The sequence below is a fragment of the Oncorhynchus masou genome, chromosome 30 (assembly GCF_036934945.1).
Source record: "Oncorhynchus masou masou isolate Uvic2021 chromosome 30, UVic_Omas_1.1, whole genome shotgun sequence".
Classification (NCBI taxonomy): Eukaryota; Metazoa; Chordata; class Actinopteri; order Salmoniformes; family Salmonidae; genus Oncorhynchus; species Oncorhynchus masou.
In genome coordinates this window covers 48,117,337-48,142,155 of record NC_088241.1, presented here as the reverse complement: position 1 = coordinate 48,142,155, position 24,819 = coordinate 48,117,337, and the positions used below count along the sequence as shown (strand labels likewise).

The 24,819-nt window shown below is 39.7% G+C and overlaps 2 protein-coding genes across 2 annotated transcripts; one reads left to right on the top strand and one right to left on the bottom strand.

The window, feature by feature from the left end:
- Positions 1-599: 599 nt before the first annotated feature.
- Positions 600-8,142, top strand: acp5b (acid phosphatase 5b, tartrate resistant). Its single transcript, XM_064949194.1, has 6 exons — positions 600-815; positions 1,006-1,196; positions 2,138-2,265; positions 5,960-6,151; positions 7,373-7,520; positions 7,664-8,142. Exons 1-6 carry the CDS (start codon positions 743-745, stop codon positions 7,901-7,903), a joined length of 972 nt encoding a protein of 323 aa, XP_064805266.1. The 5' UTR covers positions 600-742; the 3' UTR covers positions 7,904-8,142.
- Positions 8,143-8,376: 234 nt separating this feature from the next.
- f3a (coagulation factor IIIa) lies at positions 8,377-18,928 on the bottom strand. Its single transcript, XM_064949195.1, has 6 exons — positions 18,625-18,928; positions 18,243-18,351; positions 17,240-17,433; positions 16,792-16,976; positions 12,277-12,451; positions 8,377-9,760 (listed from the first exon to the last, which is right to left on the bottom strand). The coding sequence occupies exons 1-6, from the start codon at positions 18,692-18,694 to the stop codon at positions 9,615-9,617; spliced, it is 879 nt and encodes a 292-aa protein (XP_064805267.1). The 5' UTR covers positions 18,695-18,928; the 3' UTR covers positions 8,377-9,614.
- Positions 18,929-24,819: the final 5,891 nt, after the last annotated feature.

Below are 24,819 nucleotides of genomic sequence, written 5' to 3'. Positions count from 1 at the left end.
TCCACATACAGAGTAGTAATTTGCTGTATATTTTATTTCATAGAGTTAAATTTGATAAGTGCTGTGATTTTAAAGTTTGTCTTTGTTTTATAAGGATACTTGAGTTGCTCATAGATGCGTTTTGTAAAGGCATGCAATGTAACAATGACTTTCCCATTTGAACCTTGGCACAGAGAGCAGAGTCGTAAAAAAGGTACCTGAGCTTTACATTGAACATACCCTGTCTTTGTACACCTCTGGTGTAATAGGTGAAAGGTCATTGACATCCACTGGTACAGAGTACAGAACTCAAGTACACATGTGACTTTACCTTTCTTTCCATGTTAATCATTAAATCAAGAGACAGACTAAGGGAAGTTTTATAGTTGCACTGTAAATATGTCCAGGTGATACATTTAGGTGAAATTGTGTATATATGTATTTTTACTAAATGTCTTGTTTTCATCTAATTGTAATATTCATATATGTAGCTAATTTATTCCATTCCAAATATACTATTATATGCTAATTTGATCACTTAAATTGATTGTCTAGCGGCTAGCCTGTCCATTGTTCTGTCTTGTCTTCTGACATGGCTCAATAAAGGAAGTTATCTGAAACCACAATACTGCTTCCTCTATATGAACAGTTCTAAAGAGAACAAATGGAAATCTTCTTCCTGTTACAGCGTGTGACACACTGACCAACTGCTCAACTGTTCGTTTTCTTTGTTAGTAAGTCTATTCCTCTCCACTCTGGCATAATGGATAGGTTGTATCTGCTGCTACTGGTGTGCTTACAGTCATTCTGGCCTCACTGCCAACCACTGGACCAAGGTACAGTTTTCTATCTATCACTGTTATCTGTAAGTGTGGCTGTTTTCTATTATCAATTTGAAATGAGACTGTAAAGTAATTGTACCAGAGAATCTGTTTTTGGTTCAAGCACATGAGATAGTATGAAATAAAAAGTAGCAGAAGAATGATGTGTGATTGGTCTGCTGTGTTGGTTATACCTGTCCTTTAGCATCGCTGCGGTTCATTGGGCTGGGGGACTGGGGAGGACTCCCGCTCTTCCCTTACTACACCCCTCATGAGGAGGCCATCGCTGAGGAGATGTCCTGGGCGGCCCAGACCCTGGGACTGGACTTTGTCCTCAGTCTGGGAGACCACTTCTACTATGGCGGAGTGAAGGACGTGGATGACCCACGCTTCAAGGTCAGTTCACAGGAAAACCAAGTTCATAGTTCACACTTCAATACACTCAAAACACAGTGGTAATATCATATTGTAAAATGTATGACACTTTGCTAACTACAAAGGGCAGGCTAAATATATTATGATCCATTCTGTGTTGAGATAGGTGTTGTGTACATTGGTGTTGTGTACAGTATCAAATCAAAGTTTATTGGTCTCGTACACAGATTTGCAGGTGTTATGTCAGGTGCAGGGAAATGCTTGTGTCCCGTCAGTTCAATAGAATGTCTCGCAAATACAATACAAATACAGAATAATATAAAAATCCAAACAAGAAATAAACAAATAACGATCAAGGTAGATATATTAGTGAGAATATAAATATGTGGTGAGTACAGACAATATAATTAGGAAGATAAAAGGGTATGTACAGTAGTGGGTATATTACGATGATTCTGTGTATAGTGGTTCCGTGTTTCTAGCCACCCAGCTTTGTAACAGAGGGAATGTGGTTTGTTGAGTACACAGAGTGACGTAACACAGATTGACAGATGGAGCTGTATTAAGATGAGAGTGGAGAAGGCACTTTCGCTCAACGAACTCTTCTAGAGCCATCCCACTGGGCACCGACGCCAATTGGAAACAACGTTGATTCAACCAGTGTGTGCCAAGATGGATGCGATTATCTTCTTGTGATTTGTTTTTTAAGTGAAGCAAATGCCTGCCCTCTTGTGGTAGCATATTGTAGATGAACTAGTTCTACAGAGCATTGGGATATTAGTAGTTTTGCAGCACACAGGATGATTTGTAACATAATTATGTTAAAATGGATAACAGAAAATAGGAACAAAAAACATGAGCATTTCCACCATTCTTTGTTCTTTACTTTTTTAATTGACTTGTTTGTGAATTTGCGTCAGTCATTTTCCTGGTTGATAATAATATAATTTTTATTCCTGCAGCACACCTTCGAGCGTGTCTTCTCTCAACCATCACTCGTTGACGTCCCATGGTACCTTGTGGCGGGAAACCACGACCATCTAAAAAATGTGTCTGCTCAGATTGCTTACTCCAACAGATCGGGGAGATGGTGAGCATCTCTAACGGTGCACTAGATAAACTGTGTGTTTTGATTGTTTTCACCACATCCTGAACACAATATTTAGTCGATCTTTAAAAGTACAACTTATATAGGCTTTATATAGCATACATGAAGGATTCACAAATCCTCTAAGAGAATGACATGGTATATAAAAGGGTGAATTGCCTAATTGGCACTGTGAATATTTATGACATAAGCTTACAGAGGATTTGTGAAGCCTTTATGCAATGCTAAAATAATTATTACTGTATGCTATATACTGTACACTGAGTGTACAAAACATTAGGAACACCTTCCTAATATTGAGTTGCATGCCCTTTTGCCCTTAGAAGAGCCTCAATTTGTCGGTGCATGGACTCTACAGAGGGTCAAAAGCATTCCACAGAGATTCTCCCCACAGTTGTGTCAAGTTGACTGGATGTCCTTTGGGTGGTGGACCTATTTTGATACACACGGGAAAATGTTGAGCATGAAAAACCCAGCAGCGTTGCAGTTCTTGATCTTGACACATTCAAACCAGTGCACCTAGCACCTATCACCTTGCACCATTCAAAGGCACTTTGGGAGGGGGTTCTAGACTGATGTGTGGAATTGTTTTAAGATGGTCATACTTTAGCTATTTGATTGGATAAACGTTTGGACACACCTACTCATTCAAGGGTTTTTCTTTATTTGTACTATTTTTGACATAGTAGAATAATAGTGAAGACATCAAAACTATGAAATAACACATGTGGAATCATGTAGTAACAAACAAATCAACATATATTTTAGAGTTTAGATTCTACAAATTAGCCACCCTTTGCCTTGATAACAGCTTTGCACACTCTTGGCATTATCTCAACCAGATTCACCTGGAATGCTTTTCCAACAGTCTTGAAGGAGGTCCAACATATGCTGAGCATTTGTTGGCTGCTTTTCCTTCACTGTGTGGTTCTACTCATCCCAAACCATTTCAATTAGATTAAGGTTGGGTGATTGTGTAGGCCAGGTCATCTGTGTCACGCCCTGGTCTTAGTATTTTGTGTTTTCTTTATTTATTTGGTCAGGCCAGGGTGTGACATGGGTTTTGGTATGTGGTGTGTTTTGTCTTGGGGTTTTCATAGGTATTGAGATTGTGGCTTTGTGGGGTTTGCTAGCAAAGTCTATGGCTGTCTGAAGTGGTTCTCAATCTGAGGCAGGTGTTTATCGTTGTCTCTGATTGGGAACCATATTTAGACAGCCATATTCTTTGAGTGTTTCGTGGGTGATTGTCCTTGTTTCTGTCTCTGTGTTACTTTGCACCAGTATAGGCTGTTTCGGTTTTCGTGTTACATTTCTTGTTTTGTAGTATTCGTGTTTAGTTGTTTTTTTTATTAAACATGAATCTCAATAGCCACGCCGCATTTTGGTCCGACTCTTCTTCACACCAAGAAAGCCGTTACAATCTGATGCAGCACTCCATCACTCTCCTTGGTCAAATAGTCCTTACACAGTCTAGAGGTGTGTTTTGGGTCATTGTCCTGTTGAAAAACAAATGATAGTCCCACTAAGTGCAAACCAGATGGGATGGGGTATTGCTGCAGAATGCTGGTTAAGAGTGCCTTGAATTCTAAATATTTCACAGACAGTGTCACCAGCAAAGCACCTCCACACCATCACATGCGGAGATCATCTGTTCACCTACTCTGCCTCTCACAAAGACATGGCGGTTGGTACCCAAAATTATCAATTTGGACTCATCAGACCAAAGGACAGATTTCCACCGGTCTAATGTCTATTGTTCATGTTTCTTGGCCAAAGCAAGTCTCTTCTTCTCATTGGTGTCCTTTAGTAGTGGTTTCTTTGCAGCAATTTGACCATGAATGCCTGATTCACGCAGTCTCCCCTGAACAGTTGATGTTGAGATGTGTCTGTTACTTGAACTCTGTGAAGCATTTATTTGGGCTGCAATCTGAGGTGTAGTTAACTCTCATGAACTGATCCTCTGCAGCAGAGGTAACTCTGGGTCTTTCTTTCCTGTGGCGGTCCTCATGAGAGCCAGTTTCATCATAGCTTGATGGTTTTGGCGACTGTACTTGAAGAAACTTTCAAAGTTCTTGAAATGTTCCGCATTGAGTGACCTTCATGTCTTAAAGTAATGATGTACTGTCGTTTCTCTTTGCTTATTTGAGCTGTTTTTGCCATAATATAGACCAAATAGGGCTATCTTCTGTATACCACCCCTAACGTGTCACAAAACACCTGCATTAAGAAGGAAAGAAATTCCACAAACAAGGCACACCTGTTAATTGAAATGCATTCCCGGTAACTACCTCATGAAACTGGTTGAGAGAATGCCAAGAGTGTGCAAAGCTGTCATCAAGGCAAAAGGTGGCTACTTTGAAGATTCTAAAATAAACATATATTTTGATTTGTTTAACACTCTACAATGTTGAAAATAATAAAGAAATAAAGAAAAACCCTGGAATGAGTAGGTGTATCCAAACCTTTGACTCTTACTGTAAACATTTTTTTCGAGATAAAATATTGAATTTGGCCTTTACTACAATTGTTATTGTTATGATATATTTTTGTTACACATATTTAACCCCTTTTATGGGGTAGGCACAAAACTACCTTCATACACCAGAATTTCCTCTACCAGTTACCTTCAGACAAGTCCCATGGCACTAGTGGAGGTGTTAGAGAAAAACCGTGAACACCATCATATTCGTGACAATGTCTCGTTTCCACAGTGGGGTCAAATTAGTTTGTAGCCCAAACGGTTTGGTCGCTTCAAAACAGAAGTTGGCACATCAGCAGTATCGACTTCAGATGAGTCCCATGTCACTTGTGGGGGTCATAGAGCAAAACGGAGAACACCATCGTGCTCATGAGTGAGAGTCTCGCCTTTCCATAGAGTGGCCATAATAGTTTGTAGGCTGTTCGGACGCGACAGACAATTTCGTGAGAAATTGGGATGTCTCATGGTAGGACAAACACAGCTCTAGCTCTGCCACTTTTCCCTGCTGATGTAGAAGTGCGATTGAGACGCATCCAATGCAACAAAAAAAAAGATATCTCTAGTTTAAACTGATGAGTTTTGATGGGGATTTAATCAACTCTAGGGGGTTTAAATCTTTTGTCTTGCCCATTCACCCTCTGAATGGCACACACATAATCCATGTCTCAATTGTCACCATGCTTGAAAATCATTATTTAACTGGTCTCCTCCGGTTCATTGGAGCGGCAGGGTAGCCTAGTGGTTAGAGCGTTGGACTAGTAACCGCAAGGTCAAATCCCCGAGCTGACAAGGTACAAATCTGTCGTTCTGCCCCTGAACAGGCAGTTAACCCACTGTTCCTAGGCTGTCATTGAAAATAAGAATTTGTTCTTAAATGACTTGCCTAGTAAAATAAAATAAATAAAAAATTCATCTACACTGATATAAGGGATCATTGGATTCACCTGGTCCGTCTGTCACTGAAAGAGCAGGTGTTCTTAATGTTTTGTATACTTACTGTATTTAGCCTTATTAGTTGTAATTAGTTTAAAGTGGGACCCAATATTCATATTCAACTTATCAGATGCTTTTATCCAAATTGTGCATACACTTTTAGTATGTGATCCCTGTGGGAATTGCCCACTAACCTTTTTGTTGCTTACCAACTGAGCTACACAGAACCATAACGGCTGTGTTCTTCTCTCCTTGTTACCTCAGGAGGTTCCCTGAGTTGTACTATGAGCTCCAGTTCAAGGTTCCCCAGAGTAACGTGTCTGTGACCGTCCTGATGGTTGACACCGTAGTGCTTTGTGGGAACACCTATGAGGGGACCCAGCCCAAAGGAGAAGAGGACCCGAAGGCTGCTGCCAAGCAGTTCGACTGGATCAACTCCAGACTGGCAAACAGCAAGTAAGATCCATATGGTTCAGTTTCCTGGACCTAGATTAAGCATAGTGTGTACTTAAGAGCCCGTGTTTGACCTGTTGTGTTTTAGTGTCAGTTTCTCAAATCTAGATTAAGCCTAGTCCTGGACTGAAAAGCCCAATGGAGATTTGACCCTGCTTTTCAGTCCAGGACTAGGTTTAATCTAGATGTGACCCTGCTTTTCAGTCCAGGACTAGGTTTAATCTAGATTTGACCCTGCTTTTCAGTCCAGGACTAGGTTTAATCTAGATGTGACCCTGCTTTTCAGTCCAGGACTAGGTTTAATCTAGATTTGACCCTGCTTTTCAGTCCAGGACTAGGTTTAATCTAGATTTGACCCTGCTTTTCAGTCCAGGACTAGGTTTAATCTAGATTTGACCCTGCTTTTCAGTCCATGACTAGGTTTAATCTAGATTTGACCCTGCTTTTCAGTCCAGGACTAGGTTCAATCTAGATTTGACCCTGCTTTTCAGTCCAGGACTAGGTTTAATCTAGATTTGACCCTGCTTTTCAGTCCAGGACTAGGTTTAATCTAGATGTGACCCTGCTTTTCAGTCCAGGACTAGGTTTAATCTAGATTTGACCCTGCTTTTCAGTCCAGGACTAGGTTTAATCTAGATTTGACCCTGCTTTTCAGTCCAGGACTAGGTTTAATCTAGATTTGACCCTGCTTTTCAGTCCAGGACTAGGTTTAATCTAGATTTGAGCAACTGACACTAAAACACAACTGGTCAAACACAGCCTCTTAAGTACACTGTTCAATTACATCTGTCAAACCACTGAGGTGGAACAACTTAACACTTAAATAAAACGTGGATGGATTCAATGTTTTTCACAGTTCAGAGGAAAGAAAAGTCTCAGATCTGACAAGTTGTTGTTTGAGTCTCGGGAAAAGAATGTGAAGATTTCAGAGCATGTTTGTCGAGATCCCTGACTGACTAGCCTCCTCCACTCTCAAAACTCCACTCCTCCACTCTCATCACTCTTTTAATCAAGAGACCTTCACTTCACACCGCTACACATACATTCCTCAAGCTGTTACCGTATGAGGACTAGATTCTCCTGTAACAGAAAAGGTTCAGTAAGCCAGACTTACATTATGAGTAACCTTGCCTGAGACAAATAATTGTTTTAGCTCCCCGAAGTGAATGCCTAGGCTTTAGCTCAGCTGGCTAACACAGTCTTGTGTCTATCTTTTTCTCCCAGGTCAGAGTTCATTGTGGTAGCTGGTCACTATCCTGTCTGGTCCATTGGTGATCACGGCCCCACTAAGTGTCTTGTGGATAGACTACGGCCACTGCTGAAGAAGTATGATGTCACAGTCTACCTGAGTGGTCATGACCACAGTATACAGGTGGGTTATCATGCATGTTAGGACCATATACATACATACAATAACATGGGTTCAATGTTACAGTTTGAATAGACAAATGTTACCATTTCACAGTCGCTTATTTGAACAACTGATGTTGACCTGACTTTCCATACTTCTACCAGTTTATCAGAGAGGATGATGGGAGTTCTTATGTGGTCAGCGGGAGTGGGGCCTTTACAGAAATGTCCATTCATAACATCAACAGCTTCCCGACTTCATGGCAACGGTTCTCCAACGCTGTCAACCATACATCCGGTGGGTTTGCTTACTTTGAAGTCACAGAGAACAATATGACTGTCAGCTACATCCAGACTGATGGGAAATGTGTTTACCAAACAGGACTGGCAAAACGCAAAGTCTGACACAGGCAATGGCATCACGAGATAGTGAACAATCAACTACTGCAGGCCTAATATGCTGACTGTTTCTAAGAGCATACTGTATCTTTAAGCAGTTTACAAAACTGAAAACATCTTATTCTAGTTCAATTAATCTTTTAACTCTGTTTTCTTTTGGTTAATAATTGTCTTGGACTGTAACCAAAAAAAATGAATATGATTTTCTCTGAATTGCAATTCTAATATAATTTTAATGTTTTGAATGTGTTCTATTTTTCTTGAAAATCCCCGCCCCCAAAAATTGTGTGAAATAATTGTCAGTTGAATGATCTGTAGATGGTGCTGGTTAGATCATTTTGCAGGAACTATACAAGACTGATGTCTGCTGTGATAAAGATGACGTAACTTGAGCATTCTCACCAGACGTAGTCACATTAACATAACATACCCCACTATTCAACGATGTCTCATATCAAAGATAAACACATTACCACAAATTAATGGTAAGACTTTATTATGAAAATGTCAATAAAATCAAACAAGAGTACCATATTAGTGCCAGACTCCACAGTTATAAAAGTGTTTAATTTTGCTTTGATTATTTTACATCATGTTTTATCATCTAACTGTTTGGTTTACACTGAGTGTACAAAATATAAAGAACACCTTCCTAATATTGAGTTGCAACATTTTTGCCCTCAGTACAGCCTCAATTCTTCGGGGTATGGACTCGACATGGTGTCGAGAGCGTTCCACAGGGATGCCGGCCCATGTTGACTCCACTACTTCCCACTGTTATTTCAAGTTTGCTGGATGTCCTTTGAGTGGTGGACCATTCTTGATACACACGGGAAACTGTTGAGCGTGAGAAACCCAGCAGCATTGCAGTTATTGACACACTCAAACCGGTGCACAGGGCACCTACTAACATACCCTGTTCAAAGACACTTACAGTGAATCTTCTGTCTTACCCATTCACCCTCTGAATAGCACACATACACAATCCATGTCTCAATTGTCTCAAGGTTTAAAAACTATTATTTCACCTGTCTCCTCCCCTTCATCTACACTGATTGAAGTGGATTTAACGGGTGACATGTATAAGGGATCATAGCTTTCACCTGGTAAGTCTATATTATGGAAAGAGAAGCTGTTCCTAATGTTTTGTACACTCAGTGTAAATATATATTAAATATATATAAGGCAAAATAATTTAGTTTCAACATATAGGCTACTGTATCTACTGATCCCCTAAATGTTTAAAATAACCTAAAATACAAAGATTACTTTCAGAATGGCTACATATAATAAATTAAGCATCTTAATAAAAAATGATATATATATAATCCTACTAATCTTAATTTCCCATATGATTTAGTATTCAGCAGTCTCCCAAAATCAAGTTATATTTGACCAAAGATTATATCAAGTTAAAACCTAATAAAACACAATAAAATAAGAGTTGGTAGTGTTTCTAAAAGATAATATTCACAGCAGTAGTAAAAGTCACAAAATCAAAAAGGTGGATATTTGCAGCATTGTATGGAAACAAAATATACACTACAGCACATGTACCATATTCACTGTGCAGTTTCACAGAAACAAAATGGTGAACTCCAGTGTTTGACAGTGGAATGTTGAACTGGGGCAGCCCCTGCAGACTCCCTTTCAAAGAGTAAATCCAGTTAAGTTGTACCTTGTATTCCCAAGCATCTGTCAATGATGCACTCCCTTTTTACACACTTCTTAGTGGCACTCCCTCTTTTCCACTTCTGTTGGCATTCCTTCTGCGTTTGCAGCACACCACTGTGACTCCGATAGCCACTACTATGATCATAATGATAAGTAGGATGAACGTAGCAATCACACCGATCCCATACTCTGGAGAGGAAATAGGGTTGCGAACCGTTATTTGGCTAGACAGTGATTCACATACACACACAAACATGCACAGGGACTTTTCCAGTGTTGCATTTCACATTCAGTCTAAACATTAGTAATTCATTAGCTTATTTTATCCTTCGCATTCCCATACCGATTGGCCCACTAGAAGATATGATCAGCACCTATAACCCTCTTCTCATCATTCCTCACAGCGAGTAAGATGCACATGAATGATTCTACATTTGTAATACTAGGACTTGGCATTAGCTAAGTGGCTAAGGATTCGATATCCTCAGTACCACAGATGCAAATCTAAACTCCCTTAAAAATAGAATGGCCAACATGAATTATCGAGTTACAGAATATATTAAAACAGGGCCAGATTTCCTTAATGAACACAACTTGTCAAAAAGATCAAGGCTGACACATGGGCATTTCCTTAATGAACACAACTTGTCAAAAAGATCAAGGCTGACACATGGGCCATGAATATACTTTAATTATATATATATATATATATATATATGTAACCCTTATTTAACTAAGCAAGTATTTACAATGACAGCCTACACCGGCCAAACCCAGACGATGCTGGGCCAATTATTCGCCGCCCTATGGGACCAATGACATCCGGTTGTGATACAGCCTGGAATCGAACCAGGGTGTCTGTAGTGACGCCGCAAGCACTGAGATGCAGTGCCTTCGACCGCTGTGCCACTCGGGAGAATAAAAAACACCAACCCTTCACAGTACACCTCAGTAGTACTACTTAGCACGATAATATATACGTACAGTGGCTTGCGAAAGTATTCACCCACCATAGCATTTTTCCTATTTTGTTGCCTTACAACCTGGAATTAAAATAGATTTTGGGGGGATTTGTATCATTTGATTTACACAAAATGCCTACCACTTTGAAGATGCAAAATATTTTTATTGTGAACAAACAAGAATTAAGACAAAACAAACAGAAAACCTGAGCGTGCGTAACTATTCACCCCCTCAAAGTCAATACTTTGAAGAGCCACCTTGTGCAGCAATTACAGCTGCAAGTCTCTTGGGGTATGTCTCTATAAGCTTGGCACATCTAGCAGCTGGGATTTTTGCTCATTCTTCAAGGTAATACTGCTCCTTTAAGTTGGATGGGTTCCGCTGGTGTACAGCAATCTTTAAGTCATACCACAGATTCTCAATTGGATTGAGGTCTGGGCTTTGACCAGTTCATTCCAAGACATTTCAATGTTTCCCCTTAAACCACTCGAGTGTTGCTTTAGCAGTATGCTTAGGGTCATTGTCCTGCTGGAAGGTGAACCTCCGTCCCAGTCTCAAATCTCTGGAAGACTGAAACAGGTTTTCCTCAAGAATATCCCTGTATTTAGGACCATCCATCATTCCTTCAATTCTGACCAGTTTCCCAGTCCCTGCCAATGAAAAACATTCCCAAAGCATGATGCTGCCACCACCATGCTTCACTGTAGGGATGGTGTTCTCGTTTTCCTTGTTGGCCAAGAAGCTCAATTTTAGTCTCATCTGACCAGAGTATCTTCTTCCATATGTTTGGGGAGTCTCCCACATGCCTTTTGGTGAACACCAAACATGTTTGCCACTGTGGAGCTTTGTAGCTCCTTCAGGGTTATATTTGGTCACTTTGTTGCCTCTGATTAATGCCCTCCTTCCCTGATCTGTGAGTTTTGGTGGGCAGCCCTCTCTTGGCAGGTTTGTTGTGGTGCCATATTCTTTCCATGTTTTAATAATGGATTCAATGGTGCTCCGTGGGATGTTCAAAGTTTCGGACATTTTTTTCATAACGCAACCCTGATCTGGACTTCTCCACAACTTTGTCCCTGACCAATTTGGAGAGCTCCTTGGTCTTCATAGTGCTGCTTGCTTGGTGGTGCCCCTTGCTTAGTGGTGCCCCTTTCTTAGTGGTGTTGCAGACTCTGGGGCCTTCCAGAACAGGTGTATATATACTGAGATCATGTGACAGATCATGTGCCACTTAAATAATGTCAATCTGTGTGCAATCTAACTAATTATGTGACTTCTGAAGGTAATTGGTTGCATCATATCTTATTTAGGGGCTTCATAGCAAAGGGGACGAATACATTTTCCATTTTTTGTTGTTGTTTTGAAACAAGTTATTTTTTTCATTTCACCTCATCAATTTGGATTATTTTGTGTATGTCTATTACATGGAATCTATTTAAATTACAGGTTGTAATACAACAAAATAGGAAAAACGCCAAGGGGGATAAATACTATTGCAAGGCACTGTATAATAATCCCCAGTTTACAATTGGCTCATTCATCCCCCTCCTCTCCCTTGTAACTATTCCCCAGGTCGTTGCTGTAAATGAGAACATGTTCTCAGTCAACTTACCTGGTAAAATAACGGATAAATAAAAAAATACCACTTAGCAGATGCTTTAATCCAAAGCCACTAACAGTACAGTGTTTGTATGTGATCCCTGTGGGACTTGAACCCACAACCTTGGCATTGTTAGTATCCTTACCTTCAAAGACGGACTTATCGTCCCCCGGTGAGCACTGTCTTTGACTGAGCTCTCCCAGCTGTTTGTCTGTGCTGCGGGAGGGGATGTAGGCCTGGACGTTGAAGCAGTAACTCACCCCAGGATCTACATCCCTCCTGTCTAACTCTATCTCACTGCTTGCAGAGATCTTTGTTTTCTAGAGGGAGAATTACATAAAGAAGGGCTTATATTATGTCATAAATCTATCAAATATTCACAACACATTCATAAAAACGTTTGTTTGAGACGTTGATCAATTACATTCAAACCTATATTCACCCACTCAAAAAGATAGCCAAAAGTTAGTTCAATTTCTAATGTTTTATCACAACGCTTTCAACCATTTAAAAGCACAGCAAAGTTCAAACACAATATCAAATATTTTGTTTATTTATACAACAGATGAATGTGTTATCACTTTGCTTGGTCAGAACCAAATGACCTGGATTGCAGTTGAGATTACATTAAAAGTACATGGTGCAATTAATCAATGCCGTTGATTCTAAGCAGATTATTACAGTAACTGTGAAGATCTTCACAGACCTGCGATGACCTAGGCATGCTATCTTGAACATGCTTTATATGATTACATAAGAAGACACGTATAGCTACGGTAGCTCCTAAATGTGACCTTGGATGTGTTACTCATTTTAAGGTTGAATGTTACATTAGTTTGTAAGAGAACCCTTAACTTTGGGCTATTTACTGTATTACAAAAGTCATATTACATTGTGTTTGGTTGACATTGCAACCATATATCAACATTTAAAGTCTCTACTGAGTTGGCGATGTGAATCCAACATATTATTAGTTAATTTGTTAATAAGCTAGTTATTGTATTTCAAAAGTAATATTGAATTGTGTTTGGTTGTCATCTCAAACCAAAATCTAAGTTTAAAAAAATGGACTAAATAAATCAAATCAAACTCAATAAAGTTTGATTTTATTTAGTCTTATTCTTTAACTTAAATGTTTGGTTGAGATGGAGATGTGAATCCAGCATATCAATTATTCATTTGTATACAAACTGGAATTAAAGCCAGACTAAGTTGGTGGCACAGATGGAACTATCCTAGCATATGAAGCATCTTCAAATGTTGATATTTGGTTGCATTGACAACTAAACAATTCAATATGTAAGGGATAAATGCCGACGTTCTGTACATTACCTTGGAAATAATGAACGACTCAGCAGGACAAGGCATAGCCAAGTCCCTTTGCGGAGTTCATTCTTCCAAGGTAATGTACAGAACAGAGGTATTTATCAAATCAAATGTATTTATATAGCCCTTCTTACATCAGCTGATGTATCAAAGTACTGTACAGAAACCCAGACTAAAACCCCAAACAGCAAGCAAGGCAGGTGTAGAAGCACGGTGGCTTGGAAAAACTCCCTAGAAAGGCCAAAACCTAGGAAGAAACCGAGAGAGGAACCAGGCTATGAGGGGTGGCCAGCCCTCTTCTTGCTGTGCCGGGTGGAGATTACAACAGAACATGGCCAATATGTTCAAATGGGCCAAGATGTTCAAATTTATCCTGCTTATAGTAGAAAAAAAACAAAGTTTACATTTTCATTTTTATAAGAGATACTTTCTCATCTTTTGGTTGCTAGAGACGCGACCCAGTCGTTCATTCGATTAGTTATATATTTATGGACACGATCCAGTTGTTCGTTCTATATGTTCCGTTGCCTTGCTCGCTGGCAAAGTTGTCCCTTGCTTTCTAGCTAGCCAACTAGCTACAGCTAACACAGTCACGATCTCTGTAGCCAGAAAATCTGTATTTTTGGGCGCCGATTTTACCGATTTATTTTTATTTATTTATTTTTAAACCTTTAAAACCTTTTCAATGACGGCCTAGGGACGGTGGGTTAACTGCCTTGTTCAGGGAGGAACGACAGATTTTCACCTTGTCAGCTCGGGGGATCTAATCTTGCAACCTTACAGTTAACTAGTCCAACGCTCTAACCACCTGCCTCTCATTGCACTCCACGAGGAGCCTGCCTGTTACGCAAATGCAGTAGAAGCCAAGGTAAGTTGCTAGCTAGCATTAAAATTATCTTATAAAAAACAATCAATCAATCATAATCACAAGTTATAACTACACATGGTTGATGATATTACTCATTTATCTAGTGTGTCCTGCGTCGCATATAATCGATGCAACGCTGGGGGATGATTTAAAAAAAGCGCATTTGCGAAAAAAGCACAATCGTTGGACGACTGTACCTAACCATAAACACCGATGCCTTTCTTAAAATCAACACACAGAAGTATATATTTGTAAACCTGCATATTTAGCTAAAAGAAATCCAGGTTAGCAGGCAATATTAACCAGGTGAAATTGTGTCATTTCTCTTGCATTCATTACACACAGAGTCAGGGTATATGCAACAATTTGGGCAGCCTGGCTCATTGCGAACTAATTACCCCGAATTTTACATAATTATGACATAACATTGAAGGTTGTGCAATGTAACAAGAATATTTAGACTTAGGGATGCCACCCATTAGATCAAATGCAAAACGGTTCCGTATTTCACTGAAATAGAAAACATTTTCTTTTCGAAATGATAGTTTCAGCCTAATGGCTGGTGTAACCGATGTGAAATGGCTAGCTAGTTAGCTGGGTGTGCGCTAATAGCGTTTCAAACGTCACTCGCTCTGAGACTTGGAGTAGTAATTCCCCTTGCTCTGCATGGGTAACACTGCTTCGAGTGTGGCTGTTGTCGATGTGTTCCTGGTTCGAGCCCAGGTAGGGGCGAGAAGAGGGATGGAAGCTATACTGTTCCACTGGCAATACTATAGTGCCTATAAGAACATCCAATAGTCAAATGTATATGAAATACAAATGGTATAGAGAGAAATAGTCCTATAAATACTATATTAACTACAACCTAAAACCTCTAACCTTGGAATATTGAAGTCTCATGTTAAAAGGAACCACCAACTTTCATATGTTCTCATGTTCTGAGCAAGGAACTCAAACTTTAGCTTTTTTACATGGCACATATTGCACTTTTACTTCTCCAACACTTTGTTTTTGCATTATTTAAACCAAATTGAACATGTTTCATTATTTATTTGAGGCTAAATTTATTTTTATTGATGTATTATATTAAGTTTAAATAAGTGTTGATTCAGTATTGTTGTAATTGTCATTATTACAAATAAATCAATGTTTAAAATCGGCCGATTAATCGGTATCAGCTTTTTGGTCCTCCAATAATCGGTATCGGCATTGAAAAACCATAATCGGTCGACCTCTAGTAGGGACCAGAGAAATTCATATTCATCACTCACCACGTTAGGTCATCAGACGTTCTAAAAAAACATGTCTCTACAAAAACAAATACGTTTTTCCTCGTTGGACCTGCGTTTTCCAGGTATCCAATTTTGGTTTGTGTGGTTGTTGGTTTAGCTTTTCTGTAAAGTTGTAGCAAGTACGGTCTGCATGTGTAGGTGCATATTGCATCATGATTACAAGGTGTCCCAATATCTTTTCCAATTTTCCCGATATCCTTTCCAAACTGTCCTGGTATCTGGTGTTAACGTCCATTCTAGAATGCCCTTCTAGCCAATCAGAAACAACTATTCAACAATGCTGTGGTATAACACAAAATATCATTACATTTGAAATCAACCACAGCTTGAAACTCTAGGCCAATTGTATTGTCTATTTTAGTTGAATTCTGGGTTGAATCGAAACAATAGCTGTTGAGGACTTTGCAAATCCTATATAGGCCTAAATAGCATCATTTAATATATATTAGTGATAAAGTATGGTCACATTTCATTTGCTCTGTTAAACCTACCCTTTGGAATGACATATATAGCAACAGCGAATCTATCTTGTTTTTAAGTGGAGATTTTTCAACAATCATTCTCACAATTGCACATTGGTTATAATCAGTGACAAATATCATAGCTTGGCAGGGCTGGGCTTGGTTATAACCCTGGATAGGAGATGAAAGGGTAGATAAATTCTCCAGTAGGAGGTGCTGCCAAGCTTATAGTTATTTTTCTCTGATAGTGGATATTACGTTGAAGATCTGCCATTGTTTTAAAAGTACAAATTCAACATATTTCATACAAGGTTTGTCTATGTTGAAAATTGGTTACCATGATGACATAATCCTGCGGTTGAAATTTTACCCTGAAAACAACAACAATGACAATTCATTTTCCACCTAGATTCCATGTCAAAATATGTTGACAAATTACACTGAAACAATGTTGATTGAACCTCTTTAACCTCTTTCTGTTCTGACCGATTCAGTGGGAGGGAGAGATTTCCCATGCAATATAATCAGAAGTGAGCTTTGCAAAGCTTATATCATCCACTGCATTTCATTTTATTATATTCCTTGACTTGCTCCTTTAAAGGAGCTTACACGATTGACGGATGTCCTCTATCTCACTTGGTTCGGCCCCAGGCTCTAGTTCTTTGAGGAACTGTAAATATCTAGTGTAGGGCTAACCTCCCCTTTAAGCTTACCTTGCCCGTGCTTGTTGCTTTCCCAAAGGTGACTTTGTACTGCAGTTCATCAGCGAAGACATCCCGGATGGTTCTCTGTTGGTTCTGCTTATTGAACAGGGCTGTGAGAGGGTCTTCTACATACAGGGTGATCTTCCTCTTGTCTTTGCTCACCTCGATCTTGAACTCAGGTCTGCCTATAAGCGCTGGAAGGGAAATAACAGTAGAGATTGACATGCTTGCTTGTCACATTTGGAGCCACTTCGCATGTGGAAAATATAGTATGCACTAGTATGGCAGTGCAACCAAAGGTTTCTATAACAATGGTGTGCTTGTCTGGGTAAATGTGGAAAATGTGTATTGATAAGACTGTAGACAGGTGGTAGTTGGGTTACTTAGTGTCTTCGTAGGGACAAAATAGTATAAATGGTATGACATGTAGTGTAGGTGGCTACGATGCAATACTTACTGTCTTCGTAGGGGGTGAACCTCTCCGAGGTTGTGTGGGGGAACTCTATGAGGTCAGAGTTCACACCACGTAGAGGTTCTGAGAGGACATCAGCAGAGTATATGGCCTTCAGGTCCACAAGAGAGTTGGACAGGTCACACTCTGTCTCCATAGTCCTGATACAGTGTTGGTTCTTCTTTCTGTTCTGACCGATTCTGAAATAAAGAAGATATTTATGATACAGTCACAACATCGTTCTGATACTGTTAGCATTCTTCTCTCTGTTCTGGCCAATACTGAAATAGACATAATGGTAGGTTTCAGTCAAAGGATTATCATTATCTTCAAACATGTTTTTTTGTTGCATTTAGGTCATTCATTGGGTCTGGGTTGATATCTTAGTTCAACAATAAGAAAAGTACCACATTTTATTTTAATCTTTGAATTGCATTTTAATATTTATCTCATTGCACCACATATCACACAAATTGTACTTAAATAAATACAAAATTTGTATTCCTTATTTTGTTCTTGAACTATTCACCAGGTTAAGATGCTTCAATTCCTGAAAATCATTTTAGAAGATCTAAAGTGTAGTCTGATCACTTTCCTCACATTTTTCCTGCTCTCCTAAATCTTTCCTGCCCTCCAACATATCACCCCGACTCTTCAATGTCAGAGACCGAGTCTGGGAATAGTTTAGTGCATACTTACCATGGTAATGTTATATAGGCACGGTCTTCTTAATATTTAGTGGAGACATAGGCTAGTGTGTGTGTGTGTGTGAGTGTGTGTGTGTGTGTGTGTGTGTGTGTGTGTGTGTGTGTGTGTGTGTGTGTGTGTGTGTGTGTGTGTGTGTGTGTGTGTGTGTGTGTGTGTGTGTGTGTGTGTGTGTGTGTGTGTCTCTGTGTGTATTTGTGTGTGTGTGTGTGTGTCTCTGTGTGTATTTGTGTGTGTGTGTGTGTGTTCCGTCTTCCTGTAAATGCAAAAACCAGTAATATCAGTATGTAAATGCTTTACTTACACAGAATATTCAACGGTGTATGAATAGTTGGTGGGTTTAGGATCCCACATAAGCAGTGTTTTGAAGTTGATAGACAACCAAGAAACGTTCTGTGCCTTGGGATAGTCCCCTACAAAAAAAGAAAGATCAGTTTAACTACATGTAATGTTAGACATTGACAATGAGTGAAACATAATTAGGTACAGTGTGCCTTTTCATGAGAGGGTCACAGGGTGCATTGCCTGTACTGTAAACCAGACTGGTCCCAAGAAATTGCCAACGAATAATTAGGCTTTTAAATGCAGTATCAGCATCATTTGATTAATCCATATACTGTCGTTCTAGTGTACAGTGTTTAGGATTGTAGGCTATATTTTAATTGTTCATGATGTTTCTGACTCACCTGAAACACAGTTTGTAAAAAAGAATGCAGAACACAATGTGGTAAAAATGACCCTTTCCATTTTCAACATTGTATATTCCAACAGGTCAGTGTAAAAACAGTAATCCCGTCGAGGTAGAGTTAGGTGAATGCGGAATTTAGATGCACACAGCAGCGGTGGTCTCAAAAGTAATACAACTCTCTCTTTGTTTAGAAAAATCCCGTTGAACAGGCGCGCGTCTCGGGGGAATAAATGCTGGCGAGATTAGAATGGGGTGGTCGGCGACGATTCACCTCTGATAATTCAGTCTCCTTGTCTCAGCCAGCTATATCTGTCAAACGTACTGTCTAGCGATATAAAGACGCGTGTGTCGACCAAATAAGGATTGTCCGGTTTGTGGTTTCATGCCTGGTGGGATGGGCTTATGAGAGTTTATTGTATTGCAACTTGCTGAATTTTATGTGATGAGAAAATGATCGTAGCCTGTATTTCAAACAGCAGTTGCTGTGTCGCTCCACCAATGTTCGGTCAAAAAAGTATCGACACTGAAACTGCAACAATTTCTAAGAATTACAAGGACAAGGACATCTGTAAATTGAAATGAATTCATGGATTTCACATGACTGGAAAAACTGAAATGCATCTGTTGGTCACATATACCTAAAGAAAAAGGTAGGGGCAGAAAACCAGTCAGCAGCTGGTGTGGCCACCGTTTGCCTCATGCAGCAGGACACATTTCCTTAGCATAGAGTTGATCAGGCTGTTAAATATTGTCCCACTCCTTTTCAATGGCAGTACAAAGTTGCTGGATATTGGTGGGAACTGGAACACGCTGTCATACACATCGATCCAGAGCATCCCAAACATGTGCAATGGGTGGCATGTATGGTGAGAATGCAGGCAATGGAAGAACTGGGATATTTTCAGCTTCCAGGAATTGTGTACAGATCCTTGCAACATGGGGCTGTGCATTATCATGTTGAAACATGACGATATGGTGGCGGATGAAGGTATCTCTGTGCATTCAAATAGTCATCTATAAAATACAATTGTGATCGTTGTCTGTAGCTTATGCCTGCCCATACCATAACCCCACCTCCACAATGGGCTACTCTGTTCACAACTTTAACATCAGCAAACCGCTCTGCGTTTGAGGCCAGTTGGATTTAATGCGAAATTGGAGGCGGCTTGTGGTAGAGAAATTAACATTACATGATCTGGCAACAGCTCTGGTGGACATTCCCGCAGTCAGCACGCAATTGCATGCTCCCTCAAAACTTGAGACATCTGTGGGATTGTGTTGTGTGACTAAACTGCACATTTTAGAGTGGCCTTTTATTGTCCCCAACACAAGGTGCACCTGTGTAATGATAATGCTGTTTAATCAGCTTCTTGATATACCACACCAGTCAGGTGAATGTATTATCTTGGATGTAAAATTGTTTTGGAGAAATAAGCTTTTTTTTCAGCTCATGAAACATGGGACCAACACTTTATATGTTGAGTTTATATTTATGTTCAGTGTAATATAATAATAGCCTAAGATGTAAACTGTGGAGATCACATTCATGACAATGTCATCATGCATTTTTTCTGGAATGGAAAATCAGTCTACTCACAACTGCTGTCCAGGAGTTTCCCCCCGTGGGCTAAATTGTAGTGATAATCAGGGAGTTTAGGTTTGTAGGGTAACATTGGGTAACTAGCCACCACTAAGAACAATGGCCAATTGCTGACAAAGCAAAGTTTGATATAAATTTGATATGTGGGTGATGGTCACACTTAGGCAAACAAACTATGAAGGGGAATAAGTGGCTATAGTTTACACATGTTTTGTTATTTAATAATAAATAAAATAAAAAGGGGCGTTTTACGCAAGTAGTGGGGTAACTGGTTTTGCTGGGGAGGAGGGTGGATTATTTTGTGTCTCGCCTAGGGTGGCAGAACAGCCACGACTGGGCCTGAGCACACTTGTTCCAGAGAGATTAATTTACCTGTTGGTGGAGGCAGAGTCAAGGTGAGACCATGGGGTAAGGGGGGAAGCCAGCGGTATCCTACAAACGGCATGGCATGATGCTCACCACAGGTATTCAACAAGAGGACATCTAAAGGGTGTTGTCATTAAAAAAATGTTGAGCAATATTATTAGAAAAATATATTGTAGGAGGCATCTGCATACTAAGACAAAGCCATGACAATGCCATATGAGTCACCTCATTGAGTGTTCAGACAGGCATCTTATTTTTAGTTGTTCTTTAATGGAGTCAGTCATGCTTTCAATGGCTTCATGTCAACTTAAATGTCAAGTTCAAAAGCTTTATTGTCCATTAGGGTAAAGTGTCTAGTCTTAAAAAAACTGCCCGTTCAAGAGGATATATTGGCTGTGCAGCTTATAAAATACATAATACTGTCGTCTGAGGACTACATTTCAGTGATTTTGTCCCTGTGGTATGCAGTGGTATAAAGCACTTAAGTAAAAAATACTTTAAAGTACTACTTAAATAGTTTTTTGGGGTATCTGTACTTTACTATTTATATTTTTGTCAACGTTTACTTTTACTTCACTACATTCCTAAAGAAAAGGATGCACTTTTTACTCCATACATTTTCCCTGGCACCCAAAAGTACTGCCTCTGATCTGACGGACTCACTAAACACATGCTTCATTTGTAAATGATCTATGAGTGTTGGAGTGTGCCCCTGTCTATCCGTAATTAAAAACAACAAGAAAATGGTGCCGTATGGTTTGCTTAATTAATCTAAGGAATTTGAAATGATTTATACTTTTACTTCTACTTTTGATAATTATATTTATATGTTTATTTAAAACCAAATAATTTTAGACTTTTACTCAAGTAGGATTGTACTTTTATTTGAGTCATTTTCTATTAAGGTATCTTACATTTTATTCAAGTATGAAAATTGGGTACCTTTTCCACCACTGGTGGTATGTACAACTCACTCTCAGCCAGGAACACTTTTATCACTGCATGATGTCATGCTGAATTAAAGTGTGTTAACTCTTGGGCTGTCTTATACCCCTCTAACTGGGGAGGGGGGGCAGTGGGACACAGACGAGGACATACGTAGAGCGGGTTTGCTCTCTTTCACATATCAAGGCCAAACCTCATATGATTCAATATTGCAGACCTCTCAATGGTAGCAATAAGATGATGAAGAAATTAATTTATACACAAATAAGTACTTTCAGAATACTTTTAGAGTACATGTTCTAGTATTGAAAATACTGATTTATTTCTTGGAGGCATGAAAATACGATCCATAAAATTAATTGTCAGACGCTCCACAACAAAAGAGAAATTAAATGTCATACAAACATTTCCCACATAAGCACATGTTGTGGATAACATGTCTGAGTTTTTAGGGATTGCCATGACAACAATGTTGGTTGCTTACATTTTACTAATGGTGTGATCATCTTTGGTAGGGCTACAAGAGAAAGAATGACTCCCATCTTCTTTAGTTTTTAGCTACCAGTGTGGTAGAATACCAATGTGGTTGGCTCACTAGCAGTGGCACTCATTCACTCCAGAACCGATGCAAGGGGAGGCTTTCCCCCAATAAGCTTATGCTAATCAGGGTCTGGATGGTGCCTCACACAATCGCCTGTGGCTTTGAATGTAAAAACACTTACTGGAGAGTCTGAATACCATTACAGGAGCAGGAAATTGCCTTCCATTGAACGAGGCACAGAAAGCAGGCCAGGGACAGGCAGACCGGGCTCATTAGAAGATTATGTGTGACCACCGTTACTAGACTACTGACTATAGTCTAGCTATGACTAATGATACAAATCTGAATGCCTTTAGAAAGAAACGACAGAGAAAAGAAAAGTGTTTGCACAGTTTCCATATCCAATGCAGTTAGAAGGAGTTGCTGATTGACAGAGAGGACAGGTTGGAATGAAAAGCACCCACATTCTCTGGACTTGCATCTCACAGGGGAATATTACGTTATATTTTCTTTAGAAAAATGTTTAATACACTTATAATACACTGTCCCCTATTCCCAGGCTAACCCTACAAAGACACAGGGAATTAAAAGCATGATGACAAAATGAAAGAATATTTTTGAGGAAATGATCATTCACAAAGCATCACTAAAAACAGCTGATTCCATATTTATGCTGTGTGATTCACTCAACATTTTTTTGAAATAATAATACCAAATACATACATATTCACATGTTCTGTTCATTTATGTGGTTATAAGTCATTGAATAATACCAAACTAGTATCACTCAAACAACCAAATCTAAGGCTAACAGTGCTGTGTGACTCTCTCAATTCATTCATTATCAGCAATATAAAGGACGAGTCCCACTTCAGACACCAGCCAGCACAGTAAGCATAGTCGTTCACCACACATTACTGCTGGATGCTGATCTACTGTTTTCCTTTATGGACAATTAGGCTGAAGAATGCATGTGGAAATGACATCATAGGCCTCCTCTGAACTCCATTGTCTAAATATTTACCAGTCACGTCCATTGGGAAATGAGAAGATATTATACTGAAAGTCTGACTGCGATCATGGCTTGTTTCTATGAAACTACTTAATTTCATGATCTTCCCCTCTCACAGTTTGCCAATAGTACACTCATAGAATGAGTAACATGAATTCGACTCAGTCAGCTCAATGAGGTAGCTACTGATGAGTAAGTGAAGAGACATGGTCCACATTTAGAACGGTCGGCTATCCCAAAATTCTATTCAGCTTGGTTGTATTAATTTATTTACATCCTTTCATTCCAAGTTGGAGGGAAAACATATGGCGGATTGGGACTGAGTCAGTAAATGGGGTGAACGACTTGCAGGCTTAGAGGTTTAGTTGACTGATTCATTTTCAAAGGAGAATCTCTGACATATAGGGGTTATGGAACAACGTAATATTGTCTTTCAGTACAAGCTACTGTTCTTGTTATGGTGATGGCTGAGAGTCATTTTCTAAATGTCACATTTGGGACATATGTTCAGAGAGAAGTTGCGAGCCGCATGAAGAGAAAACGTATTTCCAGATGTCTCTGGAATTCCATTCATTGAACCTTAGTAAAATATATTAGGGATGATAAGGGATGATAAATTGAAAAGCATAAAATTAGATTCAGTTCAAGGGGAAGTTCCATGATGTGTTTTTACAGGAATTTGATATTTTCTAGTGTTATTCTTCTCAGCAACACTTACACTTTTAATAAGTATACCACCCCATTCACGAAAATGGTTCACTCCTACAGACAGTGAGACACGTGGCCATGGCTCGCTAAAGCAGGCATTGAGGTATTCAGTTACTGTTTGAATGAACGTTAGAATGGGCAAAACGAGTGACCTAAGCGACTTTGAGTGTGGTATGATAGTCAGTGCAAGGCGTGCCGGTTCCAGTGTCTCAGAAACGGAAGGCCTCCTGGGCTTTTCAGGAAAGAACCTGTCTAGGGTTTACCAAAAATGAAAAAAAATGAAAATCCAGTCAGAGGCAGTCCTGTGGGTGAAAACAGCTCGTTGATGAGAGGTTGAAGGAGAATGGCAAGAATCTAGCAAGATAACATGCGGGCCACAAACAATCAAATAACGGTATATTACAACAGTGGTGTGCAGAACTGCATCTCGGAACGCACAACTCGTCGGCCCTTGTCACAGATGGGCTATTGCAGCAGACGACCACACCGGGTTCCGCTCCAATCAGCTAAAAGAAGAAGCATCTCCAGTGGGCACACGGTCGCCAACACTGGACAACTGAGGGGTGGAAAAACATCCCCTGGTCTGACAAATCCTGGCTTCTGTTGCATTATGCTGATGGAAGTGTAAGGATTTGGCGTAAGCAGCATGAGTCCATGGCCCCATCTTTACTGGGGTCAACGTTACAGGCTCGTAGCGGTCTAATGGTGTGGGGTATTCTTTCCTGGCACACGTTAGGTCCCTTGATACTAATTGAGCAATGTTTCCATGCCCCAAAGAATTTAGGCTGTTCTGGATGCAAAGAGTGATCCGATGTGGTACTAGATGGGGGTACCTAATAAACTAGCCACTGAGTGTACATCTCACTTTGCGAAATGTCACTACTCTCTGGAAAACTTTAGCATGCCTTGAAATCAGTTCATATGCCAAATTACCAAGTAGTTGTTGAGTTTGGCTTATTCTCTGTACAGTGCCTTGCAAAACTATTCACCCCCCTTGGCGTTTTTCCTATTTTGTCGCATT

Bases quoted from the DNA above. Each gene is read 5' to 3' on its own strand.
- f3a (XM_064949195.1), bottom strand. From the start codon at position 18,694: ATGTTGAAAATGGAAAGGGTCATTTTTACCACATTGTGTTCTGCATTC. The intron at 17,434-18,242 runs GTAAGTAAAGCA...TCTTTATTTCAG, and splicing joins TACACCGTTGAATATTCTGT to AATCGGTCAGAACAGAAAGA. The intron at 9,761-12,276 runs GTAAGGATACTA...TTTCCTCTCCAG, and splicing joins CGATAAGTCCGTCTTTGAAG to AGTATGGGATCGGTGTGATT.
- acp5b (XM_064949194.1), top strand. From the start codon at position 743: ATGGATAGGTTGTATCTGCTGCTACTGGTGTGCTTACAGTCATTCTGG. The intron at 816-1,005 runs GTACAGTTTTCT...CCTGTCCTTTAG, and splicing joins CTGCCAACCACTGGACCAAG to CATCGCTGCGGTTCATTGGG. The intron at 1,197-2,137 runs GTCAGTTCACAG...TTATTCCTGCAG, and splicing joins TGGATGACCCACGCTTCAAG to CACACCTTCGAGCGTGTCTT.